General features: G+C 29.3%; 7 protein-coding genes across 8 annotated transcripts; 2 read left to right on the top strand and 5 right to left on the bottom strand.

The window, feature by feature from the left end:
- Positions 1–275: 275 nt before the first annotated feature.
- On the bottom strand, positions 276–1,704 carry LOC105667414 (thioredoxin domain-containing protein 9). Its single transcript, XM_012359203.2, has 4 exons — positions 1,400–1,704; positions 1,051–1,229; positions 739–940; positions 276–664 (listed from the first exon to the last, which is right to left on the bottom strand). The coding sequence occupies exons 2-4, from the start codon at positions 1,225–1,227 to the stop codon at positions 402–404; spliced, it is 642 nt and encodes a 213-aa protein (XP_012214626.1). The 5' UTR covers positions 1,228–1,229; positions 1,400–1,704; the 3' UTR covers positions 276–401.
- Positions 1,705–2,691: 987 nt separating this feature from the next.
- Positions 2,692–3,821, bottom strand: LOC105667415 (dynein axonemal light chain 4). Its single transcript, XM_012359204.2, has 2 exons — positions 3,681–3,821; positions 2,692–3,211 (listed from the first exon to the last, which is right to left on the bottom strand). Exons 1-2 carry the CDS (start codon positions 3,738–3,740, stop codon positions 2,963–2,965), a joined length of 309 nt encoding a protein of 102 aa, XP_012214627.1. The 5' UTR covers positions 3,741–3,821; the 3' UTR covers positions 2,692–2,962.
- Positions 3,797–6,532, top strand: LOC105667410 (probable cytosolic Fe-S cluster assembly factor AGAP009023). Its single transcript, XM_012359198.2, has 8 exons — positions 3,797–3,937; positions 4,274–4,367; positions 4,447–4,542; positions 4,625–4,777; positions 5,017–5,287; positions 5,369–5,617; positions 5,697–6,074; positions 6,147–6,532. Exons 2-8 carry the CDS (start codon positions 4,302–4,304, stop codon positions 6,386–6,388), a joined length of 1,455 nt encoding a protein of 484 aa, XP_012214621.1. The 5' UTR covers positions 3,797–3,937; positions 4,274–4,301; the 3' UTR covers positions 6,389–6,532.
- On the bottom strand, positions 5,865–8,771 carry LOC105667412 (josephin-2-like). Of its 2 annotated transcripts, XM_012359202.2 has the most exons (5): positions 8,296–8,771; positions 7,882–8,096; positions 7,602–7,782; positions 7,356–7,510; positions 5,865–7,259 (listed from the first exon to the last, which is right to left on the bottom strand). In XM_012359202.2, exons 1-5 carry the CDS (start codon positions 8,347–8,349, stop codon positions 7,256–7,258), a joined length of 609 nt encoding a protein of 202 aa, XP_012214625.1. In that variant the 5' UTR covers positions 8,350–8,771; the 3' UTR covers positions 5,865–7,255. The 2 variants fall into 2 exon arrangements, with proteins under 2 accessions (XP_012214625.1, XP_012214624.1); XM_012359201.2 differs by having other exon boundaries at positions 5,865–7,510; positions 8,296–8,769.
- A 180-nt stretch (positions 8,772–8,951) lies between these two features.
- Positions 8,952–12,982, top strand: Uba5 (Ubiquitin-like activating enzyme 5). The gene is made up of 9 exons (XM_012359200.2): positions 8,952–9,227; positions 9,352–9,487; positions 9,561–9,757; positions 9,890–10,076; positions 10,155–10,491; positions 10,577–10,779; positions 10,877–11,649; positions 12,052–12,141; positions 12,383–12,982. Exons 1-6 carry the CDS (start codon positions 9,088–9,090, stop codon positions 10,753–10,755), a joined length of 1,176 nt encoding a protein of 391 aa, XP_012214623.2. The 5' UTR covers positions 8,952–9,087; the 3' UTR covers positions 10,756–10,779; positions 10,877–11,649; positions 12,052–12,141; positions 12,383–12,982.
- A 29-nt stretch (positions 12,983–13,011) lies between these two features.
- Arp6 (Actin-related protein 6) lies at positions 13,012–14,578 on the bottom strand. The gene is made up of 3 exons (XM_012359116.2): positions 14,381–14,578; positions 13,327–14,298; positions 13,012–13,251 (listed from the first exon to the last, which is right to left on the bottom strand). Exons 1-3 carry the CDS (start codon positions 14,452–14,454, stop codon positions 13,122–13,124), a joined length of 1,176 nt encoding a protein of 391 aa, XP_012214539.2. The 5' UTR covers positions 14,455–14,578; the 3' UTR covers positions 13,012–13,121.
- Positions 14,579–14,960: 382 nt separating this feature from the next.
- Positions 14,961–16,605, bottom strand: LOC105667370 (ubiquitin-like FUBI-ribosomal protein eS30 fusion protein). The gene is made up of 5 exons (XM_012359120.2): positions 16,457–16,605; positions 16,073–16,189; positions 15,576–15,711; positions 15,344–15,399; positions 14,961–15,275 (listed from the first exon to the last, which is right to left on the bottom strand). Exons 2-5 carry the CDS (start codon positions 16,145–16,147, stop codon positions 15,144–15,146), a joined length of 399 nt encoding a protein of 132 aa, XP_012214543.1. The 5' UTR covers positions 16,148–16,189; positions 16,457–16,605; the 3' UTR covers positions 14,961–15,143.
- Between the last annotated feature and the right edge of the window lie 156 nt (positions 16,606–16,761).

Raw genomic sequence — 16,761 nt, 5'->3', positions numbered from 1 at the left:
TATGCCCTAAATATAACCTTTTTTATTTTTGCCCTTAATATATAAACTATATACATATATATTTCTGATTATGAAATGAAGATAATATAATTGTAATACAATATTAAATTATTTTTATTTATATAAGTTATGAACGTTTTTTTTATAGCAATCTATTAATATAATGTATTTATTGCCAATCTAAGAAAGTTTACAGATATAATTTAAGACATGCTTATAAATAATAAAAATTAATTTTTGCATTATGCTACGAAAGAGATTAGATATTTCATATATTGAAATATGAAACTTATCAATTTTATTATAAAAATGTTTGGTTTAAATAATACAAGAACAATGATAAATATAATATGCGAGACAAAAATGTAAATATGTATAAATTTTTGCGTTTGGATGCAATCTCAATCGTCATCAGAATCATCTGAGTTACGTCCCTTTATAGTTTTGGGTTTTGCAGGTTTAAATATAAATGGCTTCTTGGCAGTTTCTGAAGTTTGTAAATCATCATCGTAATTGATTACACCAGATTGTGCAAGACGCGACTGTAGTTTTTCAGTAGAAAAATCGTCACAATTTCCTAATTCTGTAAAGCCGACGATAAAATCCTTAGTTTTGCCATTTATAATTAGCGCGATTGTAGGTATAATTTTGATCCGTAACCGTGCTGTAATATTTAAAAATGTATTATTAACATGATTAATATGTTATTATAATATTATAACAGATATTTTGTAATACCAGTTAAAAAGGGACATCTTTCAACATTTAACTTGCAAAATCTTGCTTCAATATGCTTTTTTGCAAGAATTTTGAAATGATGATCCACTATCTTACACCGTGGTGAATCATCTTTATAAAATAAACAAACTATATTTTCTGACTTTTTAGATATTGCAAAAAATTCTTTCTCATCATATATCTCTGAATATTCTCCATGACCCTATAATAATATACAATATTATATACAATATTTTAGTACAAATTGATATAATTGGTATTTTATACACAATAATAAAAATCACGTTTTAAATAAATATTGTGAAAAATTACCAAAAGGAGCCAGTCCTGCTTTTGTTTTTGCATTCGTTTGAGTTCATTCAATCGATGTGTACGTATCTTCTCGTAATCACTGATATCTAAATTATCTAACATCTCCAACTCTGCATCCAATTGCTGTTCAACATGATTGGCGACTTCTATCACTTTTTGCTGAAGTACAGTCTCCATTTCTGTTAATTAGAAAAATATTTGTAAATATTATATGTGCCTGCATATTTTTTTATATAATTAAATAATTATAACATTTATAAAAAGTAAAGGTAACCAGAAAACATTAGATATGAAATAAATGTGATTGAAAAAAATCATCATTAATTTATTTATTAGTTATAACTCATACTTAATGTTTAAGAGTTGTTTCCTTAATTCAGTTAAACCAGTTCGACTTTTGACTCCCCGGATTCACACTCCAAGCACTTCTTAACCTTATATAGAAGTCTTACACAAGTTGTGAGATTGGAAATGTGGCAAATATGAGAAAGACAAGAATATACAAAGAAAAGGAGCGAGTTGACATTAGCATGCAACTCAAAGCATCTCTCTCTTTCTCACTTTTTCTCTTATTCTTTCTCTCACTTAATTTGATGTATCTCGTCGGTGCTGCCGACTATGTATACTTACATGTGTAAATGGAAGATACATACACCTTGAAAATTGCATTACTGATTACAGCGTTCTCTACAATGAAATTTTTTTATGAACTAAAATAAAGGTATCCATCTTTCTGTACATCACATTCAATAATTAATATTTTGATAAAAATTCTAGTTTTTCAGCATTGTTATTTTTCAATAAAACTATTTATAATAGTAATTTTTAAGGTAAATCGTATTAAATAAAAAAATTATTTAAATCACATAAAATACGTTCTTTGCTCATATCTTGAATATTTTGTGATGCAATTTATATCATACATTCATTTGTTTTATTATATATTTACTATAACCAAATATATATTAAAAGTATTAGTTCTTGTCGGCATAAAGGTATAAATATTAGTCAATTTTACTGTTATACAATATACAACAAAGTTGAACAAATATTTTCATAAAGACATGTTGGCTGGGGAGGTCAAAAAAGATGTTGCAGTTTTAGTGCTTCACACATATCCATTGTGTAAAGTAAATCAATCGTTCATACATTTTGTAATTAAATTATTTAGTTGTAATTTTAATAGAGATTCTTTAGGACAGCGACATGCCAGAGGAGATGAAGCAAGAAGCGATAGAAACTTGTGTTACTGCTGTAGAAAAATATTCAGAAAATTATGAATATGCAGCTCGCATGATTAAAGACAATCTAGATAAGAAATTTGGACCACCTTTCCAAGTAGTTGTGGGGGAAGCTTATGCATGCACAATTACATATCAAGAGAAATCATTATTACATATGTTTATTGGAGGTAATGTAGCAGTTGTGGTATGGAGAACAGTTAAAGGTTTTTGATAAATTTTTAAAAAATAAATTGTAACTATACATCATGTATGTGTGTGTGTGTCAGCTTTTTAAATATATATTACTTATTTTCTTATAAAAGAATATATTTTAATATTAAATCATATATATAGAATACTCTATGTTAATAAGCATGTTAATATTAGCTTCTTAAATAAGGACAAGTGACTTAATTCATTTTTATCAGAAAGTACTTCAATTATTTTATTATTTTGTACATATAAATTATTTAATTTAATTATATAAATACATTTATTACAGTTATGATAAAAAAAAACATTCAACTTATAATATAGAGATTTGACTCACACAAGAATAAATTAAAATATTCCTTTTCTTTTTTTTATATCATTACAATTTATGTTGTAAACACACATTTTCACACTCACAAAAAAATAATTTCACACATATAGTTTGTTGAATGCATTATGCAGTCATCAAAGCTGTACTATGCAGATTTCCATATGCATATTGCTAAATTGCCAGCACAGTACATATACAAAAGGTGTTTCAATTGATAAGTTATTTCAAAGCCATAGCCTTCTCCAACAACAGTATGCCATGATGCACCAAATCTTTTATCCATTGTCTCTTTGATCATTCTAGACACGCTTTCATAGTTATCTGCATATTTTTCTGCTGCAGTCACACATAATTCCATTGCCTCTTGCTTCATTTCATCAGACATATCACATTTCTATAAATAAATGTCAGTAAATATATGATTAAAAGAAGCAATATCAAAAGCATTATTACATAAAGATATTTACTTTTAACTGAAGCATTCTTTATGATTTATATACAAATTTAAACTTGACTTTTTTAACATTATAATTTCTCGAGTTTATATTTTTGTATGACAATAAAATAGATTATTGAAAAAAATACTTAGAGATATAACAATAATTCTTTAAGAATTTACAAATATATATTTATGTAATTTTTTAGATATATTATATTATATAAGTTAAATTTAATTTTAAAATATTAAAATACGTGTTTAAAAGTCGAAAAATGCATGCAATTTTAAAAAAGTTGTTTGAGAAGATGTGTAGCAGAATATAATATAAAGCTTCGCTTATTGATCAAATTCGCATCTCATATTCGTATCTGTACACACAACGAAATCCATATAATAAAATACGTGCGAAACGCATTTTACTCACTCTACAAAGCGGATAGGTATGAAGAATTTTTATAACATCGTCCTTTTTTACTTCTGTCATTGTTATAATTTACGAATAGTACCCTTAACAATGCTAATATTACTACTTCGTACAGTGAAACGATGCAGTGTCTCAGGCGCAAGTCAGTGAGTCATGTGACAGGAAACTAAAGTGTCAGGATAAGTTATACGAGTGAAGTAATTTATCCCACACACACGATTTGTGATCAAAATAATTCTCATCTTTTTTACCACGTGGTAATATTTTTTTGTTATATTTAATTTGAGTGCATGAATGAATTGCAGCAGAGAAAATTTATTTATAAAGTCGGAAATTTGTAATTTACTTAATCATTTTCCTTAAAAGAGTGGTGAAGAGGTTATGTTTTATGGTTTTAACAACATTATAACTAATATTTATCATATAATACTGAGGATTTCTATTATTAAATTAATGTTATCTGTGATTTTATAAATCTTAGAGTATTTTGAGAATTTGTAAAAAAAAACAATTTGTATTCATAAGAAGAAAATTTTGTTTATTATATTTGTTAAGTCATTAAATTGCATTAATAGAAAATATTTACGTAATAGTTGATCATAAGAAGTCAAATTAAAAAAAATGGCATCGCGATTTAGTGGAGCATTGCAAATTACAAATCTGGATGACTTTATTACTCCGTCACAGGTATAACAGTTTATATAATTTTGTGTTACCTGCAATCAAATTTTTATATTGTGTTTTAAATCATATTACATTGTTATAGGAATGCATTAAACCTATAGAATTCCCGTCAAACAAAAGCAGCACGGGTGCAAAGATAAAGATACAATCTGATAATGCTGATTTGGCACTCAACGAAGTAAGTTTTTATACTATATATTATACTGAAATATAATTATAACTCAAAATTTTTGTTTTAATTGCTTGATCTTACAATGCAGATTAAGCAACCTAATAAACTGCAAAAAGTCGAGATTACACTTTCAGACTGTTTAGCATGCAGTGGTTGCATTACATCTGCTGAAAGTGTATTAGTTACTCAGCAAAGTCAAGAAGAACTGCTTAGAGTATTTCAGGAGAAAGTAGCTCGACAGGTGAGAAACACATAAATGTTTCAAACAAAATATATAAAAATAGTTTATCAAAATTTGAACAATGTGGAGAAGTAGAGGTATCATAAAAATAGATTAATATAATTATCAATTTGTTTCAAAAAATATTTTTTTATATATGTATAATTTTATATATATAATTTGTTAAATGCTAAAAATATCTATTACTTATCTTCAATATATTCTTGTTTGTACAATTCTGATATCTTTTATACTTACAGAATGAAGGAAGTACAGATCATAAATATATAGTGGTAAGCCTGTCAGTGCAACCTGTATTGTCATTGGCACAGCGTTATGAACTTACACCTGAGCAAGCCCTCTGTAAACTCGCAGGCTTTTTCTATCGATTGGGAGCTGATGCAGTATTAGATATGACTGCAGCCGATGACTTTGCTTTATTAGAAGCTGCCAAAGAATTTGTCGAACGTTATAAAGTTAGCAAAGAGGGCATAAAAAATCAACTTCCAATGCTGTCCTCTTCCTGTCCAGGTAAAACAAATGCTTTAATCGCTGAATACAGGAGATGTTTGTCATTTTTCAAATATGCAAAATTCTGATTTTTTATATCAGGTTGGGTATGTTATGCTGAGAAGACACATGGAAATTTCATATTGCCATACATAAGCATTACAAAATCACCTCAACAAATTATGGGATCGATAGTGAAGTATCATTTAACCGAAAAAATGGGTCTTTCACCTGAACAGATATATCATGTAACTCTAATGCCTTGCTATGACAAAAAATTGGAAGCTTCTAGAGAAGACTTTTACAATCAGCAAAAAGAGACAAGGGATGTGGACTGTGTTATAACATCAAGTATGTGCATATTTACTTCTGTATCAAACTAGAACTTAAAATTTAAACATACATTATAATATCACTGTATACCTTTTAGTTGAATTGGAACAAATGCTCAATGAACACAATTTAACATTAAACGAGATAGACGAAGGTGAAATCAAACAGCCATTTGGTCGCTATAATGAAGAGATCGAAAACAAATTATGGGGTCATAAAGGATCAGGATCAGGTGGCTACGCAGACTTCATTTTTCGTTACGCAGCGAAAAATCTTTTTGACGAAGAAAATGTCATTGTGGAATTCAAGAATCTTAGAAATCCCGACTTCCAGGAGGCAGAATTTAAAAAGAACGACCAAGTGCTATTAAAATTTGCTATTATTAATGGATTCAGAAATATACAAAACATAGTTCAGAAGATGAAAAGAGGAAAATGCGTTTACGACTATGTAGAAGTTATGGCATGCCCATGTGGTAATTTATTTAAGATGATATGCGCATTAACGCATGCAAGATTAAATGTTTTAATAAAATTATTATTGTTAGGTTGCTTGAATGGTGGAGCACAAATAAAGCCTGAAGGAAACATCCAACCCCGAGAACTTGCATCGACATTAGACAATACATATCATAAACTTCCATTGAGCAAACCCGAGAAAAACAAAGTAGTACGGAACTTGTACAAAACTTGGCTGGAAGGAGAACATACGGATAAAGTTAGCGCGTATTTCAACACACAGTATCATGAAATACCAAAAATGAATACGGCACTTACGATAAAATGGTAACGCAGGAATAACGATGTATGAATATTTTACAATAATCTTATATGATATGTATATGTTGCATAGTAAGTTCAGTGATTGATTAGTTTCTTTTTATTTTTGGGATTGTACAATAATAAAAATAAATAAATTATTGCTAATCAGGTATTTGATATTTACTTAACGTCATTTAAATATATTCCAGTATACATGATTGGTGATAAAACTAACTTTTTACGCTTTTGTAATAAATAATAATACCTATTTAAATATTGTTATATGTATAATAAATTACATATATGAAACAAATTATAAGCATGTTCATTGTGTAAAAGAAGTGATTATATCTAAAGTGTGTTATAACAATTTCATATTACAAGTATTTATTTACATAAGCCTTTTAAAATGACAGATGCGATTATCACAATAAATAATACCACAGTACATTTACACATAAATACTTTCACAATTCATGTGAGTAGATGTCGTTTAAATACGAGTTTGCTTTCTTATATAGTAGCTTTTAATAAAGCAATTTTCATTCTGAATAAATACAATGCTACATTTCCTTACATGTGTTATTTGTTGAATTGCACATTATATTAAACTATATGTGATGGTAATCATATATAATTGATTTTTCTTTTCTTAGAAAAATAAATAAAAAAAGATGTCTTATTTAAATAAATAAATAAATACAAATGGAATTATAAGAATGTAGAATGTTTGGTGAAACACTTATTTTGTGTAATTGCCATTATTTACTTCATTTTCTTTTACCTTTATTGTTTTCATAATTTTGAATCTTTCCTTGCAGCAACTTTAGTTACTCTTGCTTAAATTTGTAACAAGGCAACAAATAAATAAATAAATGGAATATGGTGGTCTCAATTATCTAGAATTTTTGTTATCTATAAATTCTTCGTTTTCATTCATTTCTTTTGACTCTGACTTTTTCAAATCTATATCTGCATATCCATCTTCGATATACCTAATAGACTCACGATCCATGTTATTGTCATCTTTGTTTTCACATGTATCCATCAACCATCCTTGATTACCATCAATCTCTCTAGAAACAACAAGGAATAATTCCTTCTCCTTGCTATCTATTTGATCCTTTAGATATATGAGTAAATCGTTGTCCTAATGTAAGAGAAAATATAGCATAGTTAATATCACATAATGTAAAAAAAAACATCTTTGTTTTTTAGCAAAATTTATCGTGTTTAATAACCTTTCCTATTAATTGCGGTGAGTCAAGTTTTGAATCAAGGTTATAAAAGGCACCATGAATCTTTTTCAATGCAATCCAATGACGTCGTTTCAAAGGAAGAAGCACAAAACCTAATTTATACTCAGTTGGGACATTAAGTATAAAACCCTCGATGTTGTCTAAACAAAGACACTTAGGATCCCTAAAATATATATGAAAATTGCTAATAATGTTCATTTTAATCATATATAGATATAATCATAATCTTGATATGTAAATAAGTAAATATAAATGTACAGACCTACGTTTGTCAAACCATACAGCTTCACGCCCTCTTCTTTGGAGAGCAGCCATAATAACATTAATATCATAATTGCCAAGTCCCAGTAATGACTTATGAGGATTGATCCATACATCAGGACTTAAACTATAACAGATTTGATCTAATTCTTGCTTACTAAACCCACGCTCTTGAAACAAGTTGTTTAACGCATGTAATGCACATAGCTCCTTTACCTAATTCAATTTATGATCAAATTAATACATAATGCATATTTAAAAAAAATTAACTTAAAAAAACGAAAGATTTATTAGATAGTATAAATGTCACATAGATATTTAACCATCTATGTTTTATTAATAAATGCTTTCTGTAAATCATAATGTTTTTTTCGCACAATAAATCTAGGAAAGATGCGATAATTTATCGAATTACTTGTCGTTCATGATATATGGATCCAGTCATATCAGTCGTTGTGCTTGCAACCATTGTAGCTACATAATTCTCTCCGTCCTCTGTATAAAAATGTAATTGGTCTTCTGGCTTTCTTGTAGGAATCTTTCAAAATCTTCGGAAAAAATAAATCTAATAGCAGACGATCGGCATCAACGAGTTGCCTGGCTTGAGCAGTCAACGACACTTAAACAACTCACGACCACCTTGTTATTATGATCAACGATTTTATGCGCAACAGTGCAATACGGTCATTCAAATTTGGGAAAGTATTTAATAATCATAAGGAAGCAGTGACAGACACAATGAATATTGTGATCAAAATTTTTGCTAATACAATCACTGCGTTGACGATGTTATGAAAGATCAACGAGAGTGCTGGAAAGTGCGGAACTCTATGGGTCAACTCTGAATCAGGGTTATATACGCTCATCACGCTCATGAATAAAAAAATTACAATGCTTTTTGTTGAATGAGTTTCGGAACACAGGAAAATTGCAAAATTGTTTTCGCGAACCGAGAGAGAATCACATGTCGTGTATTGCTGTCCTTCCACGTACAGTCAAGTTCGAAACTTTTGATTGTTGTTTTGGCCAAACTTTTTGGCCTGCCTGTATTCTTAATAGTGGGCGCATGCGTATAGACGTGTGTAATTCAATAAGCAGCTGACCACACTGACAGCATCCAAGCATTGTTGCAACATCGTACAGTGGCTGCTCTTACGAAGTTTATCGCGAAGTTTTAATTAAACATTAATTTCACTCTAATCAAAGGATGGACGAAGTAGAAAGCTTGCGTCAGCGAATTAAAGAACTCGAAGACCAGCTGCGTGAAAAGAAAGATAAAGATGCGACAACAACGAGAGAAAAAATTGAACATATGTCAGCAGAGGTAGTGGATTCCAATCCGTACAGGTAAATTCTAAATTGATGTTTCTCATTAATTTCTTGTATATTACTTTATTAGAATGTCTTATATTAATGCAGGTTTCGTAAGAAAGCTTGTAATTTTGTTCATTTTTTAATATCTGCATTCCAGCCGATTGATGGCATTGAAGCGCATGGGTATTGTTGAAAATTATGAAAAAATACGAGAGTTTTCAGTAGCTATTGTCGGAATTGGCGGTGTTGGCAGTGTAACAGCAGAAATGTTGACAAGATGTGGCATTGGAAAGGTAAGGAAATAGTAATACCATGTACTGTATCACACATTGTATATGAATTGTTTCAGCTGATACTATTTGATAGCTGATACTATTTGATTACGACAGTGTAGAACTTGCAAATATGAACAGGCTGTTTTTTCAACCACATCAAGCAGGTCAGAGTAAAGTGGAAGCAGCAGCGAACACCTTAAGTTTCATAAATCCTGATGTGGAAATTGAAACACACAATTACAATATCACAACTGTTGATCATTTTCAAGATTTTATGAATACAATAAGGTATAAGCTTGCACAAATTTACTACAAAGTTTAATATGGATTATTCTATCTTACGCTAGTAGATTTGCATATCAAATATTTTTTCCAATTAACACACACATTTTATGATAAAGTTGAACTTGTCTTTTGCAGTACGTCTAGCTTAAGAAATGGCCCCGTCGATTTAGTATTGAGTTGTGTTGATAATTTTGAAGCTCGCATGGCAATCAATACTGCCTGTAACGAACTTAATCAGAAATGGTTTGAAAGTGGCGTTTCTGAAAATGCAGTGTCTGGTCACATACAATTTATTGTGCCTGGTGAAACGGCCTGTTTTGCGGTGAGATTTTTAAATGTATATTAATTATATTGATTTCTAAGTGGGTTCAATTTTTTAATAATACATTTGAATTTTCAGTGTGCCCCACCGTTGATTGTAGCATCCAGTGTTGATGAGAAAACCTTGAAACGGGAAGGCGTATGCGCTGCATCATTACCCACTACTATGGGTATAGTGGCAGGCTTCTTAGTACAGAATGCCTTGAAGTTCTTATTACAATTTGGACAAGTGTCTTATTACTTAGGCTACAATGCCATGGAAGACTTTTTTCCTAAAATGATTTTAAGACCAAATCCAAATTGCGACGACACAAATTGTAGGCAAAGACAAAGAGAATATTTGGCAAAACCAAAAGTTCAACAAAAACCGACTGAAATTATTGAAGAAAAACCTGTACATGAAGATAATGAGTGGGGTGTGTATTGACAGATAATTTATAATTTTTAGAAGTGCGAATTTTGTTCATATAATTTCTAATTGAGTATTATTTTATTTCATAGGAATTTCATTAGTTGATGAACAAAGTGGACAACTAGATAAAGAATCAAGTGTATTATCAACTTCAGGTGTACGACGTGCATATACTATACCCAAAACCGATTCAGAGGAAGAACAAACCGTTCCTGAATCAACAGGATTAAGTTTAGAAGAATTAATGGCAGAAATGAAAACAATTTGAAAATGATTTTTGCAGTGTTCAATTGTGAGCAGTGCACATTCCATACTCAATAATTTCCAATTTTTTAAATATTTGATATCACAGTGAATTATATTTTTCATAAATGTAATTCTTTTTTCAGTAACAATTCAGTAACAATCCAATAGTATTCAACATAACTCTATCGTAATTTAATAATGTGAGGAAAAGAAATGAGGGAAAGAATAAATTATGAAAAATGTATAATACAGTATTTGGATGGTTTTTAAGATTCTGTTATAATGAATTGAACAAAAATATATTGTTTAGAAATATTTACATTTTTATATGTTAGATATCTAATACAATTATGTTACAACCTTCTTTTTGTCACATGAATAACATGTAACAAGGAATTATACATCAAATTTTTTAAGTTTTTAATTAATTAAAAATTTAATAAATAAAGCAAAAATCCTATCAAAACTGTTAGATTATTGAACTATATTGTTGATCGTTTCGATGATGGCAAGTGCGTGCGCATATATTTAAAAATGTGTAAATAAGAGTGGGGATAAATACAATACATCGGCTGGTATTCATAGTCCGTTCTTATATTCAAGATCGTTTTAAGTACAAACTTATATTCGCTCTCTTTGTCAGACACAATCTATGTGTGACAAAGAGAGCGAATATAAGTCCGTGCTTAAGACGTTTTTGAATATAAGAACGGACTATGAATACCGCCCATCGTGTCCATATACGATTGGTAGTTTGTCGTCGATTGGAAATTTAAAACTGTTGAAACAAATTTCATCACTTCTATGGTAAAGGCGAACGTGTTAGAACGTGTTAGAACGTGTTAGAACGTATTACCACTTTTACTTTGCTTTAATTCACGGACACTTCTAAATAAATCATCAAAAATGTTCTGGAGTAAGTTATAGTTTTATAGTTAACAAATTATTTTATCGCCAATCATTATAATTATTTAATTTTTAAAGTGAGATTTTAAGTTAACCTAAACTTTAAACCTTCAAAGTTTATAATATATTATAAAAAGTGTAAATCTTAAAAAAAATTAAAATATTTTAATTTAAAAAAAAAAATTACTTTAAATTTGCAATTTAATATTTTTTATAAACTATAAAATATTTTTTTATCTTATATAATGTTAGAAATTAATATTAATATTCGTAAACATTGTTTAACAAAAGTTACTTTTATATGTGCAATTTATAATGCATTGCTACGTTCACACCGAAGATTACGTGTTTCGGAGTCACCAAAATGCGTGCATTATTACATTTAATTAATTCCACATTATTTATGTTGTAGAATTGAGAATACAATCGACATATGTATACGCAATGAAAATCAAGAATGTATTACATATAACTAGGGCGTCTATAGATTATACAACTCAAGGTAAGTAAACTAATACGTTCGAAAACTAACTGTTCTAAGACTCATTTTCTTTCATTTTGATATGCTTTTATTTTAAAGTATAGCAATATGAAAAAGTTTCAAATTAGATAACTACCAAGCGAATTTAAAATCAATTTAATTAAAAAGAACTTTGTAATTATACATAGATGCTTGTATCACAAATCGTATTCTACAGAACAATGTTTGATTATTCAAATATTTTTATTTCTTTTTATTGCAGCTAGTTCAACTGTATCATTATATATAAGACATCAGAGACAATTGCAAAAAATTTGCACTTTTTCGAATGTGGAGCGTGAAAAATGTACTGTCCGACTAGATTTAACATTTGATAACGAAGATGACATGGTGGAATTTTTTTTGGATGGACTTGGTCTTGTACGTGTGAGTGGATCTGAAACCCTCCCTCCCATCACACCCTTCCATATATCCCATTTAAATGTGATAACTATAAGGCAATTGGAAAGCAAGGATTTTGAGCATGACGCCGATAGTTGCTCTAACATCCAAAAGGAAAGTTTGCCAAAAGATGAAACAATAAAACAGATTTGTAATAATGTCTACTAAGAATAAAGATAATAATGTCTGAAAGAGTTGTAAAAGACTTCTGTACTCAAAAGTTTTCAATTTTTTAAATATTTAATTTCATATGTGATTTGTACTCTATTATTGTATTTATAATTGTATTGTATTTGTATTCATATTTTAAATGCAAAATTCTTGTTTTTAATAACAATAGTATTACATAAGCCCAATAGTATAACTATAATGTAATAGAGTGAGAAAAAGAAATAAATTATGAAAAATGTATAGCACAGTATTTGGATAGTTTTCAAGATTGTATCATAATGAATTAAACAAAAATATATTTAGAAATATTTACATTTTTATACGTTAGATATGTAATATAATTATGGTAAAACTTTCTTTTTGTTATATGAATAACATATAACAAAGAATTATACATCAAATTTTTCAAAACATACAGATGGTCCCTCTTCTTCGTAATCTTCTCTCGTTACCAAAAGATTAGAAAATGTTGCGTCCTGAGAAAGTAGTTTTCCGCCATACCATGCATACGTTACTGGACTGAAAGTAAAAAAATGATTAACAACAGGCTTTTTGCAGTATATAGATAAAACAGAAATAAAATGTACAAAATACTTTTGTGGCAAGTAGACATTTATAGAGTATTCCGCTGGAGCTAAACTCCGAACTTCTTTGTATATTCTGTCTTTAAATCCTGGAAACTTTGCATTACCCCCAGTAAGAATAATGTTGGATAATAAATGAGGCCACGTTTCTTCGTCACAACCCTTTATAGAATCCATAATGGCTTCAGGAATACCCATTTGTCGAATACCGACATCCGACGGATGGAATAATATTTCTGGTATCGCAAACCTCTCATTAGACAAACGTAGTGTTTGTTGCTCATTAGGTGGCTCCGGATCTTTGAGATATCCACGTCGCAGCGTCGTATAATCCGGTAATACATAATCTTTAACAATGGTATTATTTTCTAGTTTACATTTAGTCCGTTCCATGTCTTTAAAGAAGTCTTGAGATACGAAACAACAGTCTTCTTTCACTTGATTAATTACATACGTTTCATCCATAACGTGCAACTGACGATAAGATATTATCTCTTTCAGATGATTCGTAAGAAGCTTTCCACCCACATCTATCCTTCGTATGCCCTCTTTTACTTTTGTATCATTAATGTAAGGTATAATGTGTGTAAAACTGTATCCACTATCCACTACTATACAGCATTTCGTATTGGGATTTTCCATTCTGTAATTGTAACATGAGAGATTTGCTGCGTTTATTCCTAGGAAACTATGACATTCGTATTCCTCAAAAAAGATCTCTGTCATAGCCTCTTGGACACTGGGAAAGTTGAATATTGGTTCCGTCACTATCACAGACAACTGACTTAAATTAACTGAGCAAGACTCTTTCGAAAATACATAGTCCCACACAGTTTTCTGAATATCCCAGTTCACCAGATAACCTTTCTGAAAGGGTAACATGTAAAACAATCCAGAGGCATCTCTACATTCCTCGATTTGATTTCCTATAAAGGGTCTGCGACGTTCGCTCTTTGCTTTCATTATGCAATTCGGAACTAATCTGAAATATTTTCATTGATTAACAATTGAATATGCATTGTTTACGAACGTGTATGTCCGCTTCGTTGCGTTGACATACTTACTTGGGTGTTTCGTAGCATAAACCAGCTTTTGCAGTACACGCACCATTGTCGAGAATAAAAGCGGAGTTACTCATCTTCAAAAGATACTTTATGTAAGATTTTAATTGTAAATATGCCGTATCGGTCAATTACTTTGTCCTTACTTGTAGTTGCTTAGCGTTACCGGCTTCGTTCAAAATATACAGTAACCGTGAAACAGTTGACCGAGCGCTTACTGAGCAAATATTAACGCACTTTCATAAAAGGCTGTTTGAATAATTTTGTACATACTTGAACGCAATTTTTTAGCACTATAGTTAATAATAATAGACGTAAATATTTTTTAATTATTTAATATTGCAGAAAAAAGTTGAGATGTTTAATTATAACACAGCTATAATTATTAATGTAGAAATAAGAAAACCTATTTAAAAATTTGTCGATTTTAATCCTATCGCTACTTGTCAAATTATATATATTCATCTAAATATTAGTTATTTTTTTATTTGCAATATAATTTAATCTCATTTTACTATACATTGCAGAAGATTGCTTAGGAAAGGTTTGATGACTTGTATGGTACCTTAAATCATGAAATATATTACCACCAATGTGTGTTTCTTATTGTATTGCATACAATACATAATTTTCAGAAATTATAACATAAGATCAATTATTAATATTTTATCATTTTTATACATTTTGATATGAAAAAGCCTTTGTGACAATATCAATTAATAAGTCCCATTTTTGTCTCATAATATAAATATTATAGAATATTTTTTTATGAATTTGTATTAGCATTAGGTCCACGTCGGCGGCCAAAGGTTTGGACAACGTTGACAAATCTACGATTATATTGGATTCGTCGTTTAGCACGGCCAGTTTTCTTCTTGCTCTTTTCTTGCTTTTCAACCTATAAATTAACAGTGTTGATATAAAAGTTACTAATAACTTAAAAAGTAAATAATAAAGCATTTTTACCTTGGGTGTTTGAGCCTTTACTTTGCCAGCACGCGCCAACGAACCATGAACTTTTCCTAAAAACAAAGAATAAAAATTTAGAAAACAGAAAAGACAATTATGTAGCATTGGATGTCATTTTTCTTTTATCTTTTCATTATCATAAAGAACAAATTAAGAAACATAATTGTAATTTACTTTGCACTCAAGAAAATAAGAACAAAATTGATATTTTTTTCACAAGTTAACTTACCTCCCAATAATGGTACAGTTAGCTCAAGTGTATGTGATGAAAGCTCATTAACAAAAATTTCATCTGCTAATAAAATTCCTTCACAGTAAAGTTGAAATTCCCCTTGTTCGATACCTTGAAGACGTGCAATCCTTTCCTTTAAACAATTAAAAATGTTATTAAATAACTAAATATTAAGCTCCACAGCATATATATAATATACATATATAAGATGCTTAATTTTTATTCTATATATCAATATGCTTATTCTATATACTTGTTTAGTTTAACTAATAATTTTGTAGAAAATTTAATGTAGAGCAAAAGTACAGTAACTTTTACTCTTAAAATAAATTTACATTTTAGTTTTGCATTATTGCTCCTTCTAGCATTCTAAAATAAGCAAATGCTAGATTATCATTTTAATGCCACATCCTTATTACTTAACTATTTTTTAAAGATAAATTTAGATATTTACTATAATATCAAGATAATATTATGTTAAGATATGCCATTACTTTTATGTGCAGTATTTTCTCACTATCTTGACATTCAACAACAGTTGTTTGCTGTCCACGTATTTGCAGCTGCATGATGATAGTGTATGTAGTATCTTCTACAGTCTCACAAGAGCTCTGAAATATATTAATTTAAATAGTTATGTTCTTACTGGAATACATATAAAATACATAGAACATGTCTCTATGAAAATTTCAACAATATTTTTGAGGTTATTTTGATCGTTTCAGTGGTATATGCTGTTTTTAATAAGACTACCATGTTGCAAAAATGCCTAAAGTAGATTGAATTTAAATTAATTTTCCATATGTCTAAAAAATAATGGATTAACTTGTTTGTACATCTATCATAGCCATTTTTATTACAAATTACAACACACTTACCTCTCAACGAGCAATTGATGATTCCAAGAGACAGAAAGGTGTTCCAAACTCAGATGGCGTGGTCAAGTGTAATATGGCGAGATGTATGTATGCTGTACATCATACACAGCTATCACACTTCCTGTTAAGTACTTTCAAGTCAAATTTGTATTCGTGTTTTGAACAATTGTACACAATAATTGTTATGTGAAAAATCCTGAATTTTTTAAACAGCTAAGTTTTTAGTTAATTAAAATATAATAAGTAAATTTAAAGCGAAAATCTTATTGGAAGTGTTAGATTATTGAACTATGTTGTTGATCGGT

This window comes from Linepithema humile, chromosome 5, assembly GCF_040581485.1.
Source record: "Linepithema humile isolate Giens D197 chromosome 5, Lhum_UNIL_v1.0, whole genome shotgun sequence".
Classification (NCBI taxonomy): Eukaryota; Metazoa; Arthropoda; class Insecta; order Hymenoptera; family Formicidae; genus Linepithema; species Linepithema humile.
Note: the sequence above shows the minus strand (reverse complement) of the source record. Positions and strands in the feature narration are given on the sequence as shown.